General features: G+C 42.5%; 1 protein-coding gene across 2 annotated transcripts in view; it reads right to left on the bottom strand.

Moving 5' to 3' along the window:
- Positions 1 to 22,765, bottom strand: part of LOC146799610 (retinol dehydrogenase 12-like) — a 143,796-nt gene that overhangs the window by 31,959 nt on the left and 89,072 nt on the right. For both annotated transcript variants that reach the window (XM_085627196.1, XM_085627195.1), the window contains 2 exons: positions 14,517 to 14,672; positions 7,819 to 7,923 (listed from right to left, as the gene is read on the bottom strand). In XM_085627196.1, the coding sequence (XP_085483322.1) occupies positions 7,819 to 7,923; positions 14,517 to 14,672 (261 nt within the window). The remainder of the gene's footprint in view (positions 1 to 7,818; positions 7,924 to 14,516; positions 14,673 to 22,765) is intronic.

Raw genomic sequence — 22,765 nt, 5'->3', positions numbered from 1 at the left:
ATCAGGTCGGCAGACACCAACCAATAGTCCAGCCGTGACCATGATTGTCTGACTGAGGTAAAACTCTATTAGAAGTCCATCAGGCACTCATGTGTATTTGTATTTTTTTAAAAATTGTACACAATTTTTGTTGTGTGCAGCTTCCTCCCCGTGTTTTGTCTGGAAACACTATCTCTAATTAGGTAACTTTGGAGAAAATGGGGGTTCCACTTCCAAATGGAAGTGCGCACAAGTATACTGAGACCTATCTAGGTCTTATTCAAGTTCCAGTTAATTCAAAAGTAATTCTTACAAAGTTAATTTCAATTTCAATCCATTGAACTTTATTCAATTCTTTAGACGTTCTTCATTTTATTAGCAAATTCATTCTTTGCTGAGACATCTTTAAATTACATTTCACAACCACCCAATGCATTTCGGGTCATGGGGTGACCCTTCTTCAGGGGTCTCTAATGGAAAAACAAAGAAAGATTTTGAGCCCATCAGCCACATTATCAAACATAAAACTCTAAAAAGTTTACACGTAATGTTCTTCATACATATATTGCTGTTGTAATATGACACTTTCTGTTGTTAAATCAGGTACCAACTAATCTTGTTGTCACCCGAAGGTTACCCTATCAAATTATCAAAAATAAACGCCCTAGATTGCGCTGACAAACAATCCAAACTCGCACGAGGTCTTTTGTGAGCTTTAAATAAACAGGGAAAAAAACCATTCTTAAAGTAAAGCATCGAAGGTCCTCGCGCTAATGAATAAACAAACAAACAATCTTGTGCGTGATGTTTCACAGACTCTATCTGACTCATTAACTCTGTTTATGTGCTAAAACATATTGGCGTGTTCAAAGCAGAATGCCCATAACTAACTATAACTGTGTAAATTCATTAAGAAGATGACTATAATGAAGCATAGCGTTTCATACTCAACACTTACATTTGTGTGAAACGTAGAACACGCCTCAGTGTTCCTCTAATGGAAATCCTGCTTACTAGCCTGGATATTATCTTTCTATATAACAGCTTCCTGATTGGTTCAAACGCTATCACATGATCGCGGATATACAAAGTCAAAATATCAGGCATCACGGTGTATATACCTTCTAAAGAGTTTGAACAATCCGCATTTCTAGGCTGTCATGAACCCTTGTATTACCTTAGTTAATTCTCTAAGCGCTAACGCACATTTTGAAAACTAAAACGTTCATAATGTGAAATACATCATTTAAACTGTATATTTGTGTTCCTATATCATAAATAATAACGTGGTTCATTCTTAAACTAAAAGGCACAAGAACTAGTACATAAATGAAAAAGCTTTAGGTACAAACACAAAATATAACTTGCAATTGGAGTATTTTGTTCAGCCATTTTGGGTTGGGGTAAAAACATATGTGAATGTTAGAAACAGGAGTTCAATGTCATTTTCCTCAATTTCTATTAAAAGAAAGCACGATAATTCTATCCTGTCATTTAGTCCTAACGGTTGCATACTGTCCATTTTACGAATCCAAAAGTATTCTGCTTTTAATCTCTGATTGTGAGCATCCATAGAAGGGTATGGTTTGATTACTTCCAATATGGTAAATCGCAATTGTGAAATATGATGTCCTGCTTCCATCCAATGAGTGGCCACTGTAGACTTTTGATTTTTTTGTCTGATATTGCTTTTGTGTTCAGTTATTCTTATTTTTATTTTGCGCTCTGTTTGTCCTATGTATAGCTTTCCAGAAGGACACTTTATTCCATAAATTACCCCTTTGGTATCACAAGTACTTGAGTGAAGTAAAGGAATATTTTTTCCTGTCATTGGATGCGTAAAAGACTGACCAGTCATCACATTATTGCAGTGCATGCAATTTTCGCATCTTCTCATTCCCTTATACGTTGTATTGTCACTCAGTGTCCTCTGTCTTTTTAGTAGTTCTTTCACATTCTTAGATCTCTTGTAGGCAAACGTTATTTGATTCGCAACTAATGGTTGAAGATCAGGTTCCTGTGTTATGAGAGACCAATGTTTTCTCATGATTTTAGTGCTCTGGGTGGTTTGTACTGAATATTTCAACACACATACTGTGAGTTTTTTTATCAGATTTTTCTTTCTTGCCAAGTAAGGAATCTCTGCTCATTGCTAATACCTTTGTTTTGGATTCTTGTAATATGGCCTTTAGATATCCACGTTTCTTGTATTTTTGGATCTGCATGTCGATTGTAGAGGATAAGTTGTTAGGATCCGATGTGATTCTTTTATAGCGGATAAATTGGGACAAGGGTAAATGCTTCTTAAGTGAATGGTGATGGAAACTCTCATAGTGGAAACCACTATTTCTGTCAGTGTCTTTAATGTGCACATCAGTGCATATTTGACCATTCCTTAAAGTTATTTTAACGTCCAGAAATGCTAGCTCATTTTTATCAATTTGGTGAGTGAATTTAATCCGTTCGTGCTGTTGATTTAAAACATGAATATTTTCTACCAGTTTTTCTTTGGTCCTTTCTAAATTATAAAGATATCGTCTATGTATCTTTTAAATACCATGATGCCAATTAACCAATCTGTGTTGTTGAGTATGTGATCAATTTCAAATTTAGCCATGAATGTATTTGCGTAGGATGGTGCCCCCGCAAAACCCATGGATGTTCCACTACATTGTTCATGAAATTAATTTTCCCATTCCAGGTAACTGTGAAATAGCGCAAAGTGTAGTAGTTCCAACATAAATACTTTATCGGTTCCTGTTACGTCATTTTTCAGTAGACTCCATTCCATAGCTTCTAGCCCCTCATTGTGAGGGATGGAGGTGTATAGTGATGTTACGTCGATGGAGCATAACCATATTTCTTCATTCACTGGAATTTCAATGCTGTTCAGCATATTCAGAAATGCGGTGGTATCCTTAACGTAAGTACACCAATTCTGTACCAGAGGTTGCATGAACCAATCTAGGTATTGCCCTAGAGGTTCAGAAATTGATCCACATGCGGACACTATAGGTCTGAAGGGTGGTTTAGTGGCATGCTTATGAATTTTTGGGAGCATGTAGAACTGATGTCTCCGAGGATATTTTATGTTAAAAAATTGATATGTTTTTTCTGTGATCCATTTAATCTTGAGTGCCTTATCCAGGATATTTTTCAATGTATTTGCAAATATATCTGTAGGATCTTGGTCCAGTTTATGATACGTGTTAACATCTTGTAAATGTGTACGCACACTCTCCATGTAAAATTCCGTGTTCATTACCACTAGGGCTCCCCCTTTATCCGCTCTTTGTATGGTAATCTTTGTCATTTCCTTCAAAGATCTTAAAGTGTTCCATTCTTTTTTGGAAAAAGTACTTTTGGTACCACTTTGGTAATTGATTTTCCTCATTTTAGTGGTGATAATTCTTTCATAAGCATCAATGGTTTTGTGTGAGGTAGGTGCACAATATGTGCTCTTAACTCTGAACTCTTTGGTGGTACTTTCAGGTTTTTCTGATGGTGGAAGATTACTGAAGAAATTTTTTAGGCGCAATGTGCGCAGAAATTTAAAGATGGATATTTCTGTTTCTTGCGGATTCGACTTATATACTGGAACAAATGTCAGACCTTTATTCAGGAGATTAGTTTGAGCCGTAGTCAAGTGGGTGTCCGATATATTTATGACAAGGTCATCTTCTTTTTTGCTGATCGTAGTTCTCGTTCTGTCTCCGTTTCCTTTATTTTTTCTTTTTCCCCTCCTTGTTTTGGGGGTTCTCCCGTTGTTACGGACGTTGAAGGAACATTGTTTGCAGCCGGGCTTGTTTCTTAAAAAGCCACCTTATTTTGTTGATCTTTTTTTTTGTAAAACATTTTTATTGGCATTTATAAACAATAATACACGCAGGCATAGGCGGTATCGCCAGCATCACAGAGACTTACATATCAGAGGCGCCCGGTCACAGCCCTTTCGGTCTCGCAGTCTCGTGGGTCCTCGGGCCGTTCGCCTCTACCCTGAGTGGGGCTGCCGGTGTGTGTCCGGGACCAGTCGCTGGGTATGCCTCACTAGAGCACGCAGTGATCCTTATTTTGTTGATCTTTACGTGCAGTTTGTACACTTTTTCCCATTGGCTTCCTGTTTTGTGCTGTTTCTGAATCGGATATGACACTTTCTTGTGACGAGCTGACGTTGACTGGTGGTTGTTGCCACTTTCTTTGATTGTACACTTCCGCCCAACTATAAACTTCCTCTAGTTTATAATCTATAGTATCACGTCTATATTTTTTAATCTTCCTGTCTTCAATTTCTTTGGAGTATTTTTCCAATTTATTGTTAATATCTTCCAATGTTGCAGCCAAATCTTCATGAGTATTGAGTTCACGCTTTATTCCTTCAAGTTCTTCTTCCAATGTTTTAATTTCTTTTGAAAGCTCCTCTACAATCAATAAAATCAGATCCAAGCTGCATTTATTTAATATTTGGTACCATTTATTGAGGAAAGCTTTATTGCTCCTGCACAACATAGGCTTTAAAGCAATTCTCAGACCTCTTGGGATACGTTTATTTCTATGATAGTGAATTAAGGTTGTTGCGTGCAGTCGCTGATTAATTTCACGTTTACTAACGTGCTCCAATTGTTTCAATAGTTGATTAACTGTGCTCAACTGTGGGCTGAAAGCTCTAGTTTCCTTTATCAATCCATAAATCTGTTCGGCTTCCTCAGGAGTGTAAGCCAAAACTTCTGCCTTGTTTGTAGCGATTTGCGCAATTTCTTCTAGATTCATTTTCTGTGCGGTGCTCACGATGGGGGGTAGACAAATTGAAAAACTCTATTAGAAGTCCATCAGGCACTCATGTGTATTCGTATTTTTTTTTAAATTGTACACAATTTTTGTTGTGTGCAGCTTCCTCCCAGTGTTTTGTCTGGAAACACTATCTCTAATTAGGTAACTTTGGAGAAAATGGGGGTTCCACTTCCAAATGGAGGTGCGCACAAGTATACTGAGACCTGATTTAACAACAGAAAGTGTCATATTACAACAGCAATATATGTATGAAGAACATTACGTGTAAACTTTTTAGAGTTTTATGTTTGATAATGTGGCTGATGGGCTCAAAATATTTCTTTGTTTTTCCATTAGAGACCCCTGAAGAAGGGTCACCCCATGACCCGAAATGCATTGTGTGGTTGTGAAATGTAATTTAAAGATGTCTCAGCAAAGAATGAATTTGCTAATAAAATGAAGAACGTCTAAAGAATTGAATAAAGTTCAATGGATTGAAATTGAAATTAACTTTGTAAGAATTACTTTTCAATTAACTGGAACTTGAATAAGACCTAGATAGGTCTCAGTATACTTGTGCGCACCTCCATTTGGAAGTGGAACCCCCATTTTCTCCAAAGTTACCTGTCTGACTGAGGTCACACAGGTGACCACCCTTACGAGTGGATGAAGCTGTCTCCAAGTGTCATACAGGTTGTGTTCAGCTATAATAGAGTTTAAGGAGAGCGTGGCGTTACGATGGGGATTGAGAGCTGCGCCCTCCCTGTCGAGTGCGTTATTAAGGATGGTGTTATAGTCACCCCCCCATTTGACAGTATCACATCCTGCCGAGACAATCTTAGCCAACACTGACTGAAAGAACAAGGGCTCATCTGAATTAGGACCATAGATAGCGGCCAGCGTGAATAGAGTAGATGCCAGCTGGCCTCGCACTATAACAAAACGTCCATCCGGGTCTATCATGGTATGATGTGTCCGCCACCCAAGACCACGTCGGATCAAGATGGTAACGCCCCTGGCATACTGTGAGAAAGTGGCGGAGTGGACCTCGCCCCAAGAGCAAGGAAATAATTTAGTGTCAGCTGGATTACGTAAGCGAGTTTCTTGCAAAAAGCATATGTCAATATGGTGTCTTCGTAGGTAAGAGTTACTAGTCTAGCCTTCTTGTGATCATTTAAGCCGCGTATGTTCCATGTTAAATAACGTGCATCCGTCATCTTAAATTGTGGTTTGTGACTTGCACACCCGATCGCGTCAGATCATGTGACCAGTGTTTCCCAGGGCCCTCTCCGGCCGCCGGGGCATCTATGCACAGTGCACACCCACACTCCTTGTTTGTCAGTCGAGTTTGAAATGGCTATCGTGCATGTGTCTCTCATAACCAAAAAACCCCCACCCGAACTCTGCAGAACTACCAAGACAATTTCCCCCGAACTCAACCACCCCCACTCCAACCTCCCAAACAGGTCGAGAATTAGAACCCTCCCCCTCCCTAAATTGCCCCACAAACACAAATGAGGGGATAAACATATGTACCCCCAGAAGAGGAACCAAGGTAGAGACATGGGAGATCTCCCTGCAGGGCGAGGAACAACGGCCGAGACCTGCCAGTGGCAGGGTGGTCAGGCACACCTGGAAATGAGCTCTAGCACACCGTCCAATAAGCAGAGTAGACATGAGGGCCGCTGCTCAAAAGAGCATCCAACAGTTTCTGTTCTAACATGACTATGTATCTAGCTTACTGAAGGGTGGGTTATAAAGAAAAAATAAACAGCTATCGGGACAAATAAAGGAGGCAACATGGTGGAAAGCAGAGGAATATATCCTGTGAGGCACATCAGATTAGTCATTCTCGTCCAGCGTAGTCTCGTGATTGTTGACGCGCCTTGCGCCTTTAGAGGAGGTCTTTGGACAGATGTGCTTGGCAAATTTAAGTGCCGTCTATGCGTCAGTGAAGAAATGGGCTTGGCCGTCGTGGGTGATTTACAGTTTAGCAGGGTAAAGCATAGCATATGGAATGGAAGAGCTCTGCAGCATGCGTTTCGTTGATAGGAACTCTCTTAGCGCGGCTTGCACTGTTGGGGTATAGTCAGGGAAGAACGACAGTGTATTACCCTTGTAGACAATCGGACATCTGGCCCGCGCCTCTTTTTTTAATATGGCATCCCGATCAGTGTAGTTTAGCCACCGTGCTATGACCGGGGAGCGGTGGTGCCCCCGGGATCGGTCTGGGGCCCAGCGAGCGGTGGGCGCTTTCTACAATCATAACCTTAGATAATGCAGTGCCAAAGAGCCTACAGGTCTGTAAGGTCTACAGACCTTACAGAAGTAGAACAGCTGGCCACACTAGGTTATACCCTAGTCAAACGAGAAATAGCAAGAGGATGGGGGGGGGGCAGCGGACTCACAGTCTATCCAAAAGTGGGTGAAAGAGCTAGGCAAATGTATGATTGCGGAAAACGAAGCATTTACAACACGTGGGTGCCCCAAAAAATGAGACAAGAAGTGGGGCAAGTGGAATGTCTCGTGAAAATGTATGTATAACATTTACTTACTTGTATTCACTTTCTGTCTTTTGATGGAATATTGAATTGATTCTGAAAAGCTTTAGTCATTACACATATAATTTTTTGTATAAACCAATGGAATAACTTGTTTTCTTTTGCTGTTAAAAAATGATGAGAAGGGTTGAACAGACAGCATACGTTGTGCATCCAGTACACTGGTGAACACTCACCAGAACAGTTAAATGTATGTATATCCCCATCAGTGGAACTTGAACTGCGGCGGAGTGGTGATCAAGACGTAGTCATATTAAAAATGTTGTTTTCTCCCCCTAGACATTGTAATGATGCATTATGTGATTGTCGGAAATACTGAATGGCATATATATGTATAACTACTGTTAAAACTAATAAACAGATTTAAAAACAAAAACAAAAAAAGTCTTGTTCACATATACTTTTGTTGTGAGTCGTTAACAAGGATACATTGAGTGGTCTGTTTTAACAGTCCCTTCATTTAATCCCAAATGCATACATTGATGCTATTCAATGCTATTAGTGGTCTTACCCAAGTGATTAACTCCCAGCTGCATCTCAAACCCATCCACTGTCTTGGAGTACGGGCACATCATCACCCCTGCATTGTTGATCAGGATATGAATGCGCTGCTCCTCTAGAAAACAGAGAATGGGGGAAGCATGAATCAGGCATTCTGCCACACATTATGAGACATTGTGTCAGAAGCAGCAGGAAAGATGAACACAAAAGAGAAAATACATTTCTTTTCAAAGTAATATGACTTTATGTGGCACACCCATATATGTTGGTTACAATGAAAGCCTGCAATCTCTTTTGCAACAAATACCAATACATTTTTAGGCTTAAAAGATACTGTGCACGAAAGTGAGGTAAAGGAAACTTGATTAAGAATATGTTTAAATGTCATGCATAGCCTAATCCTGAGATTCTAAGAGTTCGGGTTACAAGTTATATTAGATGAAGATAAGACCAACTTCAAGCTGTACTTTCCATTCCAAAAGCAGTAAGTACAGCATCCATATACATTACAAGAACCCACTGGCTTTGGTTTAAACCAGGACTAGATTCACTCTTTAAGAAACGTCAGATTTTTCTCTTCCCCCTAGATGGAGGACACTTTGGGGCCTATTATGATGTCGGGGGGAAGGCCGTCCGACAGCTCGTCGGTGAAGGTCCGTTCGACATCTGCTGCTGCGGTCCGACTGCCGGATTACGTCGGAGGTAGCTGGCGGAGGGACTGACTGACGCTTTCCGACAACGGACAGTAATCTCTACAATAGAGGCGGTGCAATCTCAGGCACCGCCGTGGGGATTTCAATGCCCCTTTCCCTCTGCCTTCCTATGGCGGTACGACCACCAGAGAAAGGCAGACGGAAAGGGACTTTGGGTGCCCCTATCAGGGCCCCCGTCCCCCCTTGGCCTCCGTTATGGGCCCAGGCAAGCAACTGTGGTGCCCCTCCAAACATCCATGCATCGTGTGGTAAGCACTACTCTTTCCAAAGACAACAATATACATATAAATACAATACTACATTATATAATGTGCAATAATGCAAATTACATCTATAATATTTACTTGTTAATGTAAAGCATATTTTTGAAGTCATATAACAGAGACACTAAAATGCACTTTCTCTAACTATCATGTAAGGAGCACGCTATAGCATACTGTACCAAACCATTACCATAACAACAAACTGACCAATCATATCCTCAATGTCAGTAGCGGCCGGTGTGCTTGATGAGCGAATGGGAAAAATTAAAAACATAATATTAAAAAATAAACTTACCTGCAGCCGGCCGCGTCGGTTCTCTGCTCCTCTTCTCCAGGCGGCACAGGCTCCCAGAATGCCCTGCGGCCAATCCTGAAGCTTCTCTCACGCATGAAAGCAACTTCAGGATTGGCCTGAGCGCCTTCAATTTGCGTTCCAGGACAGACTGTGTCTGAGCCGGCTCTCCCCAACCCAGCGAAGAAGCAGGGGTTTATTTCTATAAAATAAAAAAATCAATAGCGCTGACATGTATGGAGTGTCCTGCCTGTACGTGAGGCCATTGAAAATTTTCACTGCTGTGTCTTATGTAATGCTACATAAGACACATTCCACAGGATGAAAAGAAACCGCGGCTGGAACTGCAGGGTTTAGGCTGCCATTACTGGAAAAAACGAAAGCACACTTCCGCAAGATTGAAAACGCATCCTGCCTGTACATCAGCATCCTCCTGTCTGTACCCCACCCTCCTGCAGGGTCACTCTCCCTCTCTGCCCTGCTGTCTGTACTCTTACTCTCCACAGGCCACCAACCCCCTGTACCCACCCAATGGCTCTCCTTTAGACCCCATTAGCCCTGGTTGCTCCTCTTCTACTGCCTGTGCCACCCCTTCCCTTTAAGTACTGTAGCCTTAATATCTCTATAGCCCCCCCCGCTGCTGGTGTCACCTGTGCCCCTTAATGCTGCCCTGACATTTTCATCACTTCTTAACACCGCTGCTACAAGTGGGTCACTCGCCTACCTGCAGGATCTCCTACCCAAAATCACCACATGGGGAGATCTTTATCACAATGGGAAATTCCGTTCATCTGATCTCCTCTTTCATGCGATACAGCCCTCCTCTTTGGACGTATTTCTCTATGTACGGCTCCATCAAGGTATACGTTCCATCACTCCAGAATTTCCTCAGGAACCTCCCACCCTAGTTGCCCTACACATGATACTACGCACTGTATCGGCGGGACATCTGGTCTCTACGCTTTATCACACTGTACGCACTCAACAGACAGAATTTCCCTGCTCTTCCCGCGCAAAGTGGAACCTGGAACTGGGATACGAAATGACGGCTGACCAATGGACATATTGCTGTCTAAAAACAGAGCAAATATCTGCCAGTGGTAGACTGCGCGTCACACATTATAAGTTCCTACAGCGCTTATATTACACCCCAGTAAAAATGCACCGTTTTAAATTAAAAGACACAGATAGCTGCGAAAGATGTTGAAGTCCTGGGGCCGATTTCCTACATTTGTCCTGGGATTGCCCATGCGTGAATGAATACTGGTCACAGGTTTTTGATGCCCTAGAGCAGATGACACTCCTCACCTTAGAACGCACACCTTTAATAGCTTTGTTGGGTTACACCAAGCTCATTCCGAAGTCCTGTTGCAAATACCTCACCATTGCACTACTACTAGCTAAACGCTGAGTGGCCTGCAGGTGGGGCAGGGGACGGGCGCCTAAGTACAAGGAATGGCTTAATGATCTAATATACTGCCAAGAGCACCTGAGTCGCTATGCCGAAACGCTACCTCGTGCCTCGAGGCCCAGTGATATATGGAGCCCTTTACAGTGCTACCTTCTCGCACAACCGCCAGCACCTCCGACAGACACTCCGGAGATACAGACACAATTAAGTTCCTCACGTCATAGGAAAAGTGCAATATGCTGGAAACCCAGGCTGAACTTGCCGCTCCCCACGTGCCTTGCCGCTGTAACAAGCCCAGTGCTATGTGCATTATGTCCCACGTTGATATTGTGATAGTGTTGTCCAACCCTACTATGAAGATGAAGCCATAGTATACTTTTGTAATGCGCAAGGTTATTCTGATTCCTTTGCCTAGCACATGACTTATCTAGATATGTGATGAGCAGCAAGTATGTATTATCGCTGTACGGAATCTACATGCCATATAACCACATTGCAATGGTGTCTCTACCTATGTGAAGTTGAAATTGATTTTGTTTCTCAGCCTAATCTGTCTGATATTCTACGCCAAGGATTGTATTGTACTTTTTCGTGTCTAGAAAACTAATAAAAATGTATTTAAAAAAAAAAAAAGGATCTTCCTAACCACTACCTCACACCACCCTACTTTGTACCTTAACCTCTATCTGGCCTGTCCCACGTTTCTCCGTCCCTGCCACTCTGATCCGCCCTATCGTCCCCTATTCTTTTCTTTTTGGATCACTGCCCCCTCCTGCCTGGCCAATCCCCACAAACCTCATTGCTTTGTGCCCTCCTATCTAACTAACATCTCTACGGGTCTGTTCCTTGTACCCCACTCACTCGTGTCTATACGCTGTCCCGTGCTCTCATCCGTTTTATTTTTCAATGTATGTGTGTTGTGCAAAGGTTCCATACATTTGCTACATAAGCTATTATCATGTCTTCAAATCTTGACTAAGGAAAAAACATCACCAGCTACTGGGTTTTGCAACAGTGGACATTTGTAAGCTCTGTTGGTACTTGCATTAGCCACATAAAGTTATTTTTCTCTTACCGTGCTTTTTCAGAACCATCCTGGATTCCATTGTCTGGAATGTGTTTTTGAGGTTACCATTTCCTCTTCACTGGATCACATGTTCAAGGACACTCTGCTTTACGTCCTTCTTAAAGTGGTTGTTGTTTAATAAGTGGGTCACCATGGGAGCAGTCTTGAATTTTTATCAGATTTTAGATTTCTGATGACTGACACTTTGTTCGGTTTTTCTTCCAAGGAGCTACCTTTTTTGCATCATGGCAAACATGCTAGTCCCACTGCATAAGCCTACCCATTATGTGACAGTAGGACAAATGAGGCACCAGTTGGCAAGCTGAAGGCAGGTCTTGTTTTTCTGCACATCATTGACTTGGATTTGAAGCGCTTCTCAGTCCTACGCCATCAAATTCCTGTGCTTCTCACAGCAACTAGGTCAAATGCCTCCTAAGGTTTTAGGGTTTAGGTTGGAAATAGCCCTTTCAGCAGGGTCACCTCCAAACTTTTTGCCTTCCTCCTCCTATTTTAGCTAAATTCGTTTTTGTTGCCTTTAGGAATGTAAACACTTTACCACTGCTAACCAGTGCTAAAGTGCATGGGTTCTTTACTTAAAACATGGTAAAATTGGCTTATGCCCAATTGACATATTTATAAGTCCCTAATAAAGTGCACTACATGAGCCCAGGGCCTGTAAATTAAATGCTACCAGTGGGTCTGCAGCATTGATTATACCACCCACTTAAGTAACCCTTTAAACATGTCACCGATCTGCCACTGCATTCACTGTGTGTGCAATGCAATTTTAAACTGCCATTTCCACCTGGCAAGTTAACCTACTTGCCAAGCCCAAACCTTCCTTTTTAGGTCGAGCGTAGCAGGCACATACGCTACCTCTCGACATGCTGTATTCACTCGGGGGTTTACAGTCCGCCTCCAGCTTCTGAAAAGCGTTTTTGAGTGTCCTTTAAAATACTTTGCTCCACAAAAGGAAGTAGCATTCCACATAATTTCACTGTATAACACACAACCCACTCCACATAATTCCACAACACTCAATACCACATAATTACTAGCCACATAATTCCACAGCACACCATACCACATAAGTCCACTACAGAAAACTACTCCATATAAATCCCCGCCATGCGATGCCACAACTAACTACTACAATACAACCCACATACTACCACTACATACACCCCAAAACTCATAGGGAAAAAACATTGCCATTCACAATGCCAATAGCTCTAACTCAAACAAATGCGCGATCGTGTTGGTTTTGTCTGCAAACCAAGACAAAGCAAGCAACTTTAATACAGTATTGGGTACAAAACCACCTTGTATCAATAAATGAATGGATGAGTGAATGAATAAATAAATGTGAATAAGTTACCACATAATGTCGAGGCTTTCAACATTTGCCAAACATTGATACAACAAATTTGTGCATGCACGCTCGATTCCAGAATAGAAGTATGTCAATCTTTTGAAGAGTCTCTCCGTCACCCATACTGATATGCTATATCACCCTACCAAATGTATTGTTGAGAGCTCATTGAGACCTACCGATCAACAAAACCTGTTATGGACCTCTCACCTTGGCCACTGTAATGCGTCCTGGCCTGAATCCAGAATTGAAATCACTTGCCTCCGCCTCCTCTAGTTTTCCATCAAGCTAGGTAAGAGTTCCCTGGCCCTAATGACATTTAAGGCTACCAACTTTAGCTTGCCTTAGAAAACTGCTGTAAGGTTGCCTACAAGAGTAGACTGGACAGTTCTGCGGTGTCATTAAAATCCACATGTTCTAGACTCTGCTTGGAGATCTTGGCTCTCCTGGCTGCCTGTGGAAGCTACAGTATATGCACCTTTTAATCCACTTAAAAATGAAAAACAAGATAGAATAAATGTAGCAGAACAAAGACTGTGAAAAATAAGAAACAAGAGTAGTAGTTGATTAACTCTAAAATGCTAACTTGTGAGGGGAGGAACATTAATAAACTCCCCTAATATACAGAATGGAAAATAATAACAACATATAACATTCAATGAGATCTAAAATGTAATATAAACCCAACACCTAGGGGTGTCATTAATATCAATACAGAGAAAACCCTTGCCAATATAAGAAATGAAATTAAGTGATTAAAAGGTGGTGTAAGATTACTCTTAAGCCCTTCAGACCTCCTGTGAGGTGCTAGACTGAGCAACTAACACATGATATAAAATTTTCTTTGCAACACAAATTGGTGGCTCACAGAAGGGACAGTTCGGTAAATAAAGAAAGGCAGATTCACAGTGCGGGGGTACACAAGTAACACAGGGACATCTATTGCCTGCCGCTTCTTTGCCGACAGCCGGGATTGGGGCACAGTTGCGTCTTAACTCATTATCCACTAGGGACATTCCATTCCTGAGAATCAGACGCCATGGGTGGCTATTGGGTCGGTGAACAACTAGGAAAGCTCGATATAGACATAGACCCTTAGGGATCTCCTGCTACGTTGACTAAAAATGTGCAGCCTGCCGCAGGCATATATGCCTTTGCCTCACTCAAGCACACTCCTTCCCATCATTGTCACTGGTCTCCGCCACAACCACATGGAAGGTTCCAGGAGGCCACACTTCAGGTAACATGATGCAGCCTATAATCACCCTTTTCACAGTCAACAGCTTAACTCAATCTGGGTGAAGGGTGAATTGTTATAGAATTGTTATAAATTTGCAACAATTTTAGGAAAGGTGGAATAGCATACCATTTGTCTGCCGTTCTGGGAAACTGTGGAGCCTGAAACTCGCAAAACATTTCACGCACTTGCACTAGAGAAATTCTACCAAGTAGGCAGACGCCCTGAAGACAGTCTGCACACCTTTGGGGCTATTTCAGCCAAACTTGCACTATCCATCACCTATAGCACTCTAAATTATGAACTCATCATCATTAGCACTATGGGAAAAAGAATGTTTCTCTTGCATGGTACCTTTGAGAATGTTTTCAGCAAATTCCCGGATAGATCTTGTGTCTGACAGGTCCAGCTTGCGGACAACCACCTGCTCGTTTCCTGTTTCTGCACGGATCTCAGAGGCTGCCGCTTCCCCCTTCGGCACATCTCTGCAGGCGATGATGACACGAGCACCTGTAAAGATCAACGACACATAAGTGGGTAAGAGTAGATCAGTTCCAACACTGTGGTAACCAGACAACATTTAATGGGGGTCTTCCAGTGTATAAACAAAAAACGTTATTGCCTGCCTCCAAATCCCAGGGATTTAGATTCATTAAATGAAAATGTATCTTATGGTGTGTATGAAAATAAATTCGGTATGGCTGTGGCCTGCATGGACATATATTGGACATCCTTCAACAAAGGGCTGAGTTGAGGTTTAAAGCATGAAAGGGTTACCTCTGGGGGCTTTTAGGTCTTTGTGCACTACAAACCGACTTGAAACTAAAATCTCTGCATTAGTAGACACAAGTCTGGCAATATGCATGGGACAAAGGTGAGCAACCAGATATTGACAGAATCTCTTGCTGTAATTTAGCTGCAAGCTAATTATGGATGCAGTGGCCTACTAAGATAACAGCAACAGAGGTAGGTTCCCTCCGAGCACTCCCAGGTGAACAAAGCATAATTTGTTTTATGGCTTCAATTTGGGGAGTAATGTGCATATTTTCTTGTTTTATAAGTTGTAGGTTTTTAACCTGCATACTTTCACCGAGATTTCTGCAGTAAACGATACAGGCATGAAGAAAGGCATGTCAAGGCTGACTGTTTATCACCATCAAAGATAAGATTTGACCTTGAACTTGAAGAATTGAAGACCCAAAGTCCAAGAGGGCATAACATAACTAAAGGATAACCTATAAACAGGGCACTTGGATCAAGCAAACATATCTAAAACAATAATTCCTGTCACATATTGAAGAGTTATAAAAGAACCAACTAGATTGGAAGTGGAACCCAGCTTGTTATGCCCAGTTTACAATTTTAGATGCACCAAGAATAAATAAATTTTGAGAATCAAATTTTAGGGCACACATTTCTTAAACTGCTTCAGTTTCTAAATGCAAAAAAAACATACTTCTTATCTTTAAAATTCTGTACCAAGAACAAAAATATTTTTATATACGAACACTTGGAAAAGTAACATACAATTTTATTTAAAACATTTATGACAAAAAGATGACTAAATCTACACAGTAAAGCACCCTACACATAGCAGCACCTTTAACCATGTTAAAATCCTATCACACATACCCTTGTACCCACTCAAACCTAATATGTACTCTCACAAATAATCAATTCAAATTCTAATGCATGTTTTGGAGGAATCCCGAGCTAAAAACATAGAGATTGGGAGATTTTGTAGATAAGAGGCTTAAATGTTTTGGCCATCATTCTGATTTCTCTTAGTCTTGTCCAGGATGGAAACAATTCACATTCAATCCACGTAATTTCCCCCTCTGGTGTTAGGTGATTGGGGAATTCTTCAGGGGTGAGAACCTCCTGCCCCTCTTTTTATTACTTGTTTCTTGCTCTCTCTCTCATACCATGGGGGAGCACGATATTCTAGAGTCAACTGCATGGGGAGGCAGGGGTGACACATAGTGCCACGCCTACCCGCCTTTTAATTGTTCAATTATTTTGATTTCTACAGGTTTGTTCTGGGCCTCTACATCGGGTGGGTATAGGGTGTTCGGGGATCCTGGATTGTGGGATCGAGGCTGGATTTGGCTGGTGTGCGACTCGTGTGCTTGTGGGGTCCTTCGTTGTGTTTCATTATTTGTTAAGTGCTAGTTACATGTAGGCCTTATTGGGACGTAGATGCGATCTTGTGAGGGACGGGGTGTGACATTCAAAGGCATTGCACATGGGAAAGCATCTTCAGAATGGAAGGTTTGATGTTTACCCAGGGAATGGGGTTCCTTTGGTTCTATTTGTGTTATTTTTTTTACATGTTTCATGGCAGAACATATCTGCAAGCAAAGTACATTCACATGGACTTCAGAGGGATTGTGAATGTAGGAAAGGAGAGGGACTGGGCTTCCTGCTCATGACATTGGGAGACGATGGGCGATGGGAAAGTGGAGCGAGCTAGGCTGTGCCCGGCGTGACTTAAGACCCAAGGCAGGAGAAGTGGGGAAGGGGATTACGTTGTGCTTAATTTTAATAATGCATGGTGTGTACGCTTGGCCCTAACGCACTTTAACGACTCATATGGTGAGTCGATAGAGGTTTACCCGTTGGTTTTTTTTCTACCCGCCAGAACATGAACATTTTGCAAGAAAACAGTTCACGAGGTTGGGTTCAAGCACACATCTCCTTACACAGCCTTTTTCATGTAGTCATCCTAACCGCTTCGATGTCCTTTCTGGACTGTCTGAAATTGACTGACTAACTGGATGCTTTAGACAACCAGCTGTCATGACGAGAATGGGTTTGCACCATGGTGCTCAAGGGAGAGGAGTTCATATAGATAAACCCAGTAATAGGGATTCTGTGGATCCTCTTGAAATATCCTCCCCTGAAATAACATTAGAATGAAGAGCTGAGACAAATCCGAAAAAATTGTTCCCCTTGCCCTAATTTAATTTTAAATGATAACTCAGCTAGGGAGGAGCCGTGTCTGCTTATCGCGGTAGCTGATCAAGCTATAAACAATGAATTTGTGGGACTGGAAAACCAGGGTCATAATAAGTCTCTACTTAAACTTATATCATGGAACATAGCAGGTATCCATCCCAAACTGACTGACGAGGTATGGCTAAAATATATTAGAGGCTTTGAAATCATTTGTCTGCAGGAGACGTGGTATAAGAAAGACATTGTGCTGAATGGCTATTGTTCTTACACGGTCCACGCAACACCCTCGTTAGCAGGGAGGGCAAAAGGAGGGTTGGTACTGTTAATTTCAGTTAAATATGAGGCCATAAAAATCACTGTTGCTGCTACATCTGCCTGGTTCCAATTAATTATGATCTCTAACATGTTACCGGTCAAGCTACTAGTGGTGAACTGGTACTACAATATTTTTAATCAAAATAGCGGCCAGGTTATTGAGGCGTTACAGGCGGAAATCAATAACATCTCTGAGAAATGGCAACCATTATGTATTCTCTGGGTGCCTGGTTTTAATTGCTCTTCTTGTCCCCATAGCTCTAGTCAAGCCTGTGGGATGTTAAATATAGAGGGGAAGCCCCTGCCGCACTTTCTCCTCACCCCTCAGGGTGAGCCCCTAATGCTATTATTATGGAGAATGATTTGGGCCTCAATAATGACTTAGTCAATAATTCCCGGATACAGTGCCCTACTTATGTGGGGGGGGGTGGGGGTAGGAAAAGTTTTATTGATTTTATGTTCATTTCACGGAAGTTCTTGCCACTTATTAGAGATTTTAAGGTGGAGCCAAATAATGATAGTGATCATACTACCCCCATGGCGTCCGTAAGGACAATAGCTCAGACAGGGAAAGTAGACGGCTATTTAGTTCATTTTAATCCCAACAAAGGGGTAAGACTCAACTGGAATAAAGTAAACCCCTCTGACTTTGAGGTAAAAACTGTCACAGCCAATTAAGACTCGATTATGAGGTGTTTACGCCATGACTTGCCCCCAGCTTATCATTCCCGAATGTCAACGGATTTGCTCTGATGTAGCTAAAAATTTGACTAAATCAATTAAGGTAAGGGATCACCCGGAGAAAAGGTGGTTTAACGCGGAATGCTCGAGAGCACATAACATTTTTAAGTTGGCACTCCACGCAAATCCTCGAGACAGGGCTCAAATCAAATATGCTAGGAAGACTTTTAAAAGTGTTGTTAAGCAGAAGAAAGAGGAACTCAGGTGCCTAGCTTGGGACCATTTGGAGAGAGCTAGTTCCCTTAAGGACTCCAAAAGCTTCTGGGATATCATAAATCGTCCACTATTTACTGAAGAGGCGAGCAAGATGGATTCTCTGATTCTGGGGGATGTCTGGAAAGCTCACTTTGCGGCTATATTTAATCCTAACGGCCACCAGTTTGAGGTACCCAGTGAAAATGTTCCACTAGACCTAACCTCGGCCTCTCATTTAAGTGCATTAATCACAGTAGCCGAGGTTGAGGAAGCCATAGCTAAAGGAATTAGCATGAAAGCTCCTGGTCCGGACGGAGTGCCATTAGATTTTTTTTTAAGTAATCCTAAACTGTGGGCCCCAATATTGACCAACGTGTTTAAAGCAGTGGTGATCGGCTCTATTCCAGCAACTTGGAAGGAGGCCATCATGGTTCCTGTGTCTAAAAAGGTACTAGACGTGACCCTGCTTGTTACTGGCGAATCTCCCTTATTGATGCTACAGCTAAACTGTTGGGGAAGGGTCGTTCTTGCCCGACTTGAAACCTGGGCGACGGACACAGGGGTGATAGCAAGAACACAGTATAGCTTTAGGAGGGGGATGGGCACCACTGAACAGTGCCTCAACTTGTCCCTGATTATGCGCAAGTAGGCCAGGAAGGGTTCTATCCACTTGGCCTTCATGGACTTGTCAAGTGCTTTTGACACAGTAAATCAGGATAAGCTGTGGGACCTTATGGTGAAAATGGGAGTTGAGGAAGCTTGGATTTCTCTCCTTCGCAGGCTCCATGCTTCCGCCTCTGTTACTATAAGATACAGCCCACATGGGGACAAAACCAGGCCTATTGTCTCTACAGAAGATGTTCGGCAGGGATGTATTTTAGCCCCTTTTCTTTTTTTAATTTACACTAATGGTCTAGAGGTCTTTTTATCTGACAAAGAAATTGACTGTCCATGCATTGGGGGCACACAGGTCCCTCTACTTTCTTATGTGGATGATACCGTGTTAATGGCCCTGACAGCAAATGCTCTCCAAAAATTACTTATTGCATTCACTGATTTTATGCTGGCACTTGATTTAAAGGTCAATTTTATTAAGTCATATGTTATGGTGGGTGGCCCTAAAGTGACCAAAACTAGAAAATATTGTGTGGGGGTTAAGAGAATTGACAAATTGAATAATTTTAATTACTTTGGGAATATTTTTAACAATTTGATGAATTGAGAATCGCTTGTTAATGCAAGGGAGCAACACGTGGGCAGGGTTGTTGAAGGGCTTTTCCGCTTTGCCTGTAGGCTGGGCCATAAACCAGTGACTGAGCTGGTTACACCCTACAAAGCCAAATGTGTGCCTGTGGCAACATACGGATCAGGATTATGGGGTTATCATAACAGCCGCAAGTTACAGATTATGGAAAACACATTTATAAAAAGGGTATTGAGGATTCCAAATAGTGCCCCCACAATTTCTTGTCATCATGAGTTGGGGCGTGACTTTGTAGAGGATTGTATAGATATTGCCCCTCTGCTTTTATGGGTTAAAATCTGGTTATCCGAGGAGTTAATGTTTTCTAGAGAGGTTATAAAAGATTGTATCAAACTGAGCACTTACTATCCCTTGGCTTTGATTTGTATGGGATAACCTTTACAAGCTAGGTTTGGGACATTACTTTGATTGCCCAGCCGGCATTCATGAAAATGCAAAAAATATAATAAAAGAGGCGCACTCTACAGGGGCAAACATACGCCCCTCTCAACCCAAGGTAGCAGGCCCCCCTTGTTTATTTCCTGCCCAGCAGCAATTTTATTCAACATTCACCATAAATGCATAGTCACAATTTTATCTAACAAGATTTCATTTACCTCCACTGCATTTTTTAATGGCGTTCCCGAAACAAACGGGGTGGGCAGACAAATTGGCACCATGCCCCTGCGATAATCGGGCAGTCCAGAGCACATTATGCTATTTTGCAACCTCTACAAAGAGCCAAGAGGAAATTTTATAGTCCTGATTTTAAAAGAATTTAGGCCATGTTCTCATATCGAAGGTTTTAATTACTTACACTCTCTGGCTACACACAATATATGTATTAGAGTTTCCAAATACATTAAAGTTGCAATGGTTATTAGGAAACGGTATTAGTGATTGTAGTTGAACTTGACCAGCCCAATTTTTAATATACAACATAAGCTCTGATGTATTTCTATGGGGGAGGGCTATACATTAAGTGCCTCGTAAAGCAAATGGCATGTTCAGCAAAAGATTGAATTTTAAGGATTGTATTTGCTGCTTTGTAAATAGGTCACTGGAATCATAATTTGTAATGTCGATTTTATGAACTTTTATGATTTGTTCTTGAAACCGTATAAAATTATTTAGTATTTTAAAGGGGGATATGGACATGTCCCTCCGAAGCATAATGTGAAACTGGCCATGGCAGAGGCAATGGCATGGGTGACCGTTTTGAGGCATGGAGAACGCTGCACCCGACGGGAACCTGAAGTACACGTACCACTCAGAGTTGCATAGCATGTATAGTAGGCTGGACAGAATCATCATGGTGCGAGAGTTGGGAGAGCAGATGGTTGCAGTGGAACACCTGGGGGGGGGGTTTTGTCTGACCATGCTCCGGTACTTCTGACATACGTGTGTTGCCGGCAGCCCCCACCTATGACGTCTAAACCCAGAGGCACTGTGAGAAGGTGCTGCTCAAGCATATATGCAGGGGGTCATAGTGCGATTCTTTGAAGGCGATTGGGGGTGCCACTAGAGCAAATGAATGGGATGCACTTAAGGCAGTCATACCTGGGGAGTGCCTTTCTAGGGTGTATGGTATTCTAAATCATTTACGAAGGGAGCTAAGGGCCTAGGAAGATACATTAACACACCTTTAATGGGGGGGAGGGGCAGGAGGATCCCTGGTTGCAGGGCAAGCTAGTGTATGCTAAGCTGGCAGTGGGGGAGACACAGGGCAGGTTAGGTAAATTCGAACTGAAGGAGTTCAGGCAATTACTGCATGGAAAGGGTGACAGACCTGGTCATCTCCTGGCATGGTTCCTTCGTAGAGAAAGGCCAACCACTTTGAACATGTCCGTAAGGACAGACGAAGACAGGCTGGTCTCGACACAGGTTGTGATCAATAGGCAACTCCAAAGATATTAGACAAAGCTTTACCAGAGACACGATGACTATGCTGTCATTGAGGTGAAGGAGTTCCTGCTGGGCTTGGACTTATTGAAACTAGAGGCTTCACAAAGAGAAGCCCTGGACCGGGCACTGACTAAGGTGGAGATATTGGAGGTGATAGGGGACATGCTGAGACCCAAAACCCAGGCTCTGGATAGGGTGCCAACAGAATTCTGCATTACAGATACAGCTGTGTTAGCCGAGAAAATGCTGGAACTCTACAATGAAGCAGGGGATAGGGGTACTCTCCCCCAGACTATGAGAGAGGCCCTTATAGTCATGCTCTCTAAACCAGACCAGGACCCGGAGAAGATTGACTCATATTGCCCACTCTCTATGAATAACATGGATGTAAAAAGCCTTTCTGAATTTCTTGGTAGCAGACTGCGGGGGTATTTGGCCAGCTGGTGCACGAAGATCAATGCAGGTTTATTCCTCAGAGAAGTATCCTCAAGAATATCCGCACACTCACTCATGTCATGCACTCCGTGTAGGGTTCACAGATAGAGATGGTGGTGGTAGCACTCAACATAGAAAGAGTATTTATTTGATACGATTGGCCGGGACGTCATGTGGGCAGTCTTTTTGTATATTTGGTTCCCCAGGAATCACAGAAATGAATAGCCCTGCTACATTCAAAGCCATTGGACATGGCTCTGTCTGGGAGATGGGTCTCGGATAGTTGGGAAACACAGAGGGGGACTCGACAGGGTTGCCCTCTGTCGCCCCTCCTGGCCATAGAATCACTGGGGGCCTATCTGAGGGACACATTGCAGTGATAGAGGATTCAGGTGGGAGATATTAAGCATATAGCCTGTATGCTGATGATGCCCTAATATATTGGCGGTGACCCGTTCAAGCAGTGCAGCTACTACTAAATGTGCTGGGGATGTGTGGGAGGTTATCGGGACTCAGGGTGAATGTGGCTTAATCCCAAATATTTCGTGTCACCGGGTGGGCTGGCAGTATGGCAGATCCCCTGCACAACCTGGGTTTGAATTGGGAGTTAGATAGCTTCGGGTACCTGGATATGTAGGTGACATATATGATTGAGAAACAGTATGAGTATAATATGGGTAGAGTCCTGGCTGGCCTAAAGGCCTCAATGGCCTTTTGGAATAAACTACCATTGTCAGTTGCTTGTACTGCCTTTGTTGAACATGGCCCTCCCATTAGAAATGCTAACTTTACTTCTGAGTGAGCTGTGCCT

Source organism: Triturus cristatus, chromosome 9 (assembly GCF_964204655.1).
Source record: "Triturus cristatus chromosome 9, aTriCri1.1, whole genome shotgun sequence".
In the NCBI taxonomy this organism is placed as follows: domain Eukaryota; kingdom Metazoa; phylum Chordata; class Amphibia; order Caudata; family Salamandridae; genus Triturus; species Triturus cristatus.
Note: the sequence above shows the minus strand (reverse complement) of the source record. Positions and strands in the feature narration are given on the sequence as shown.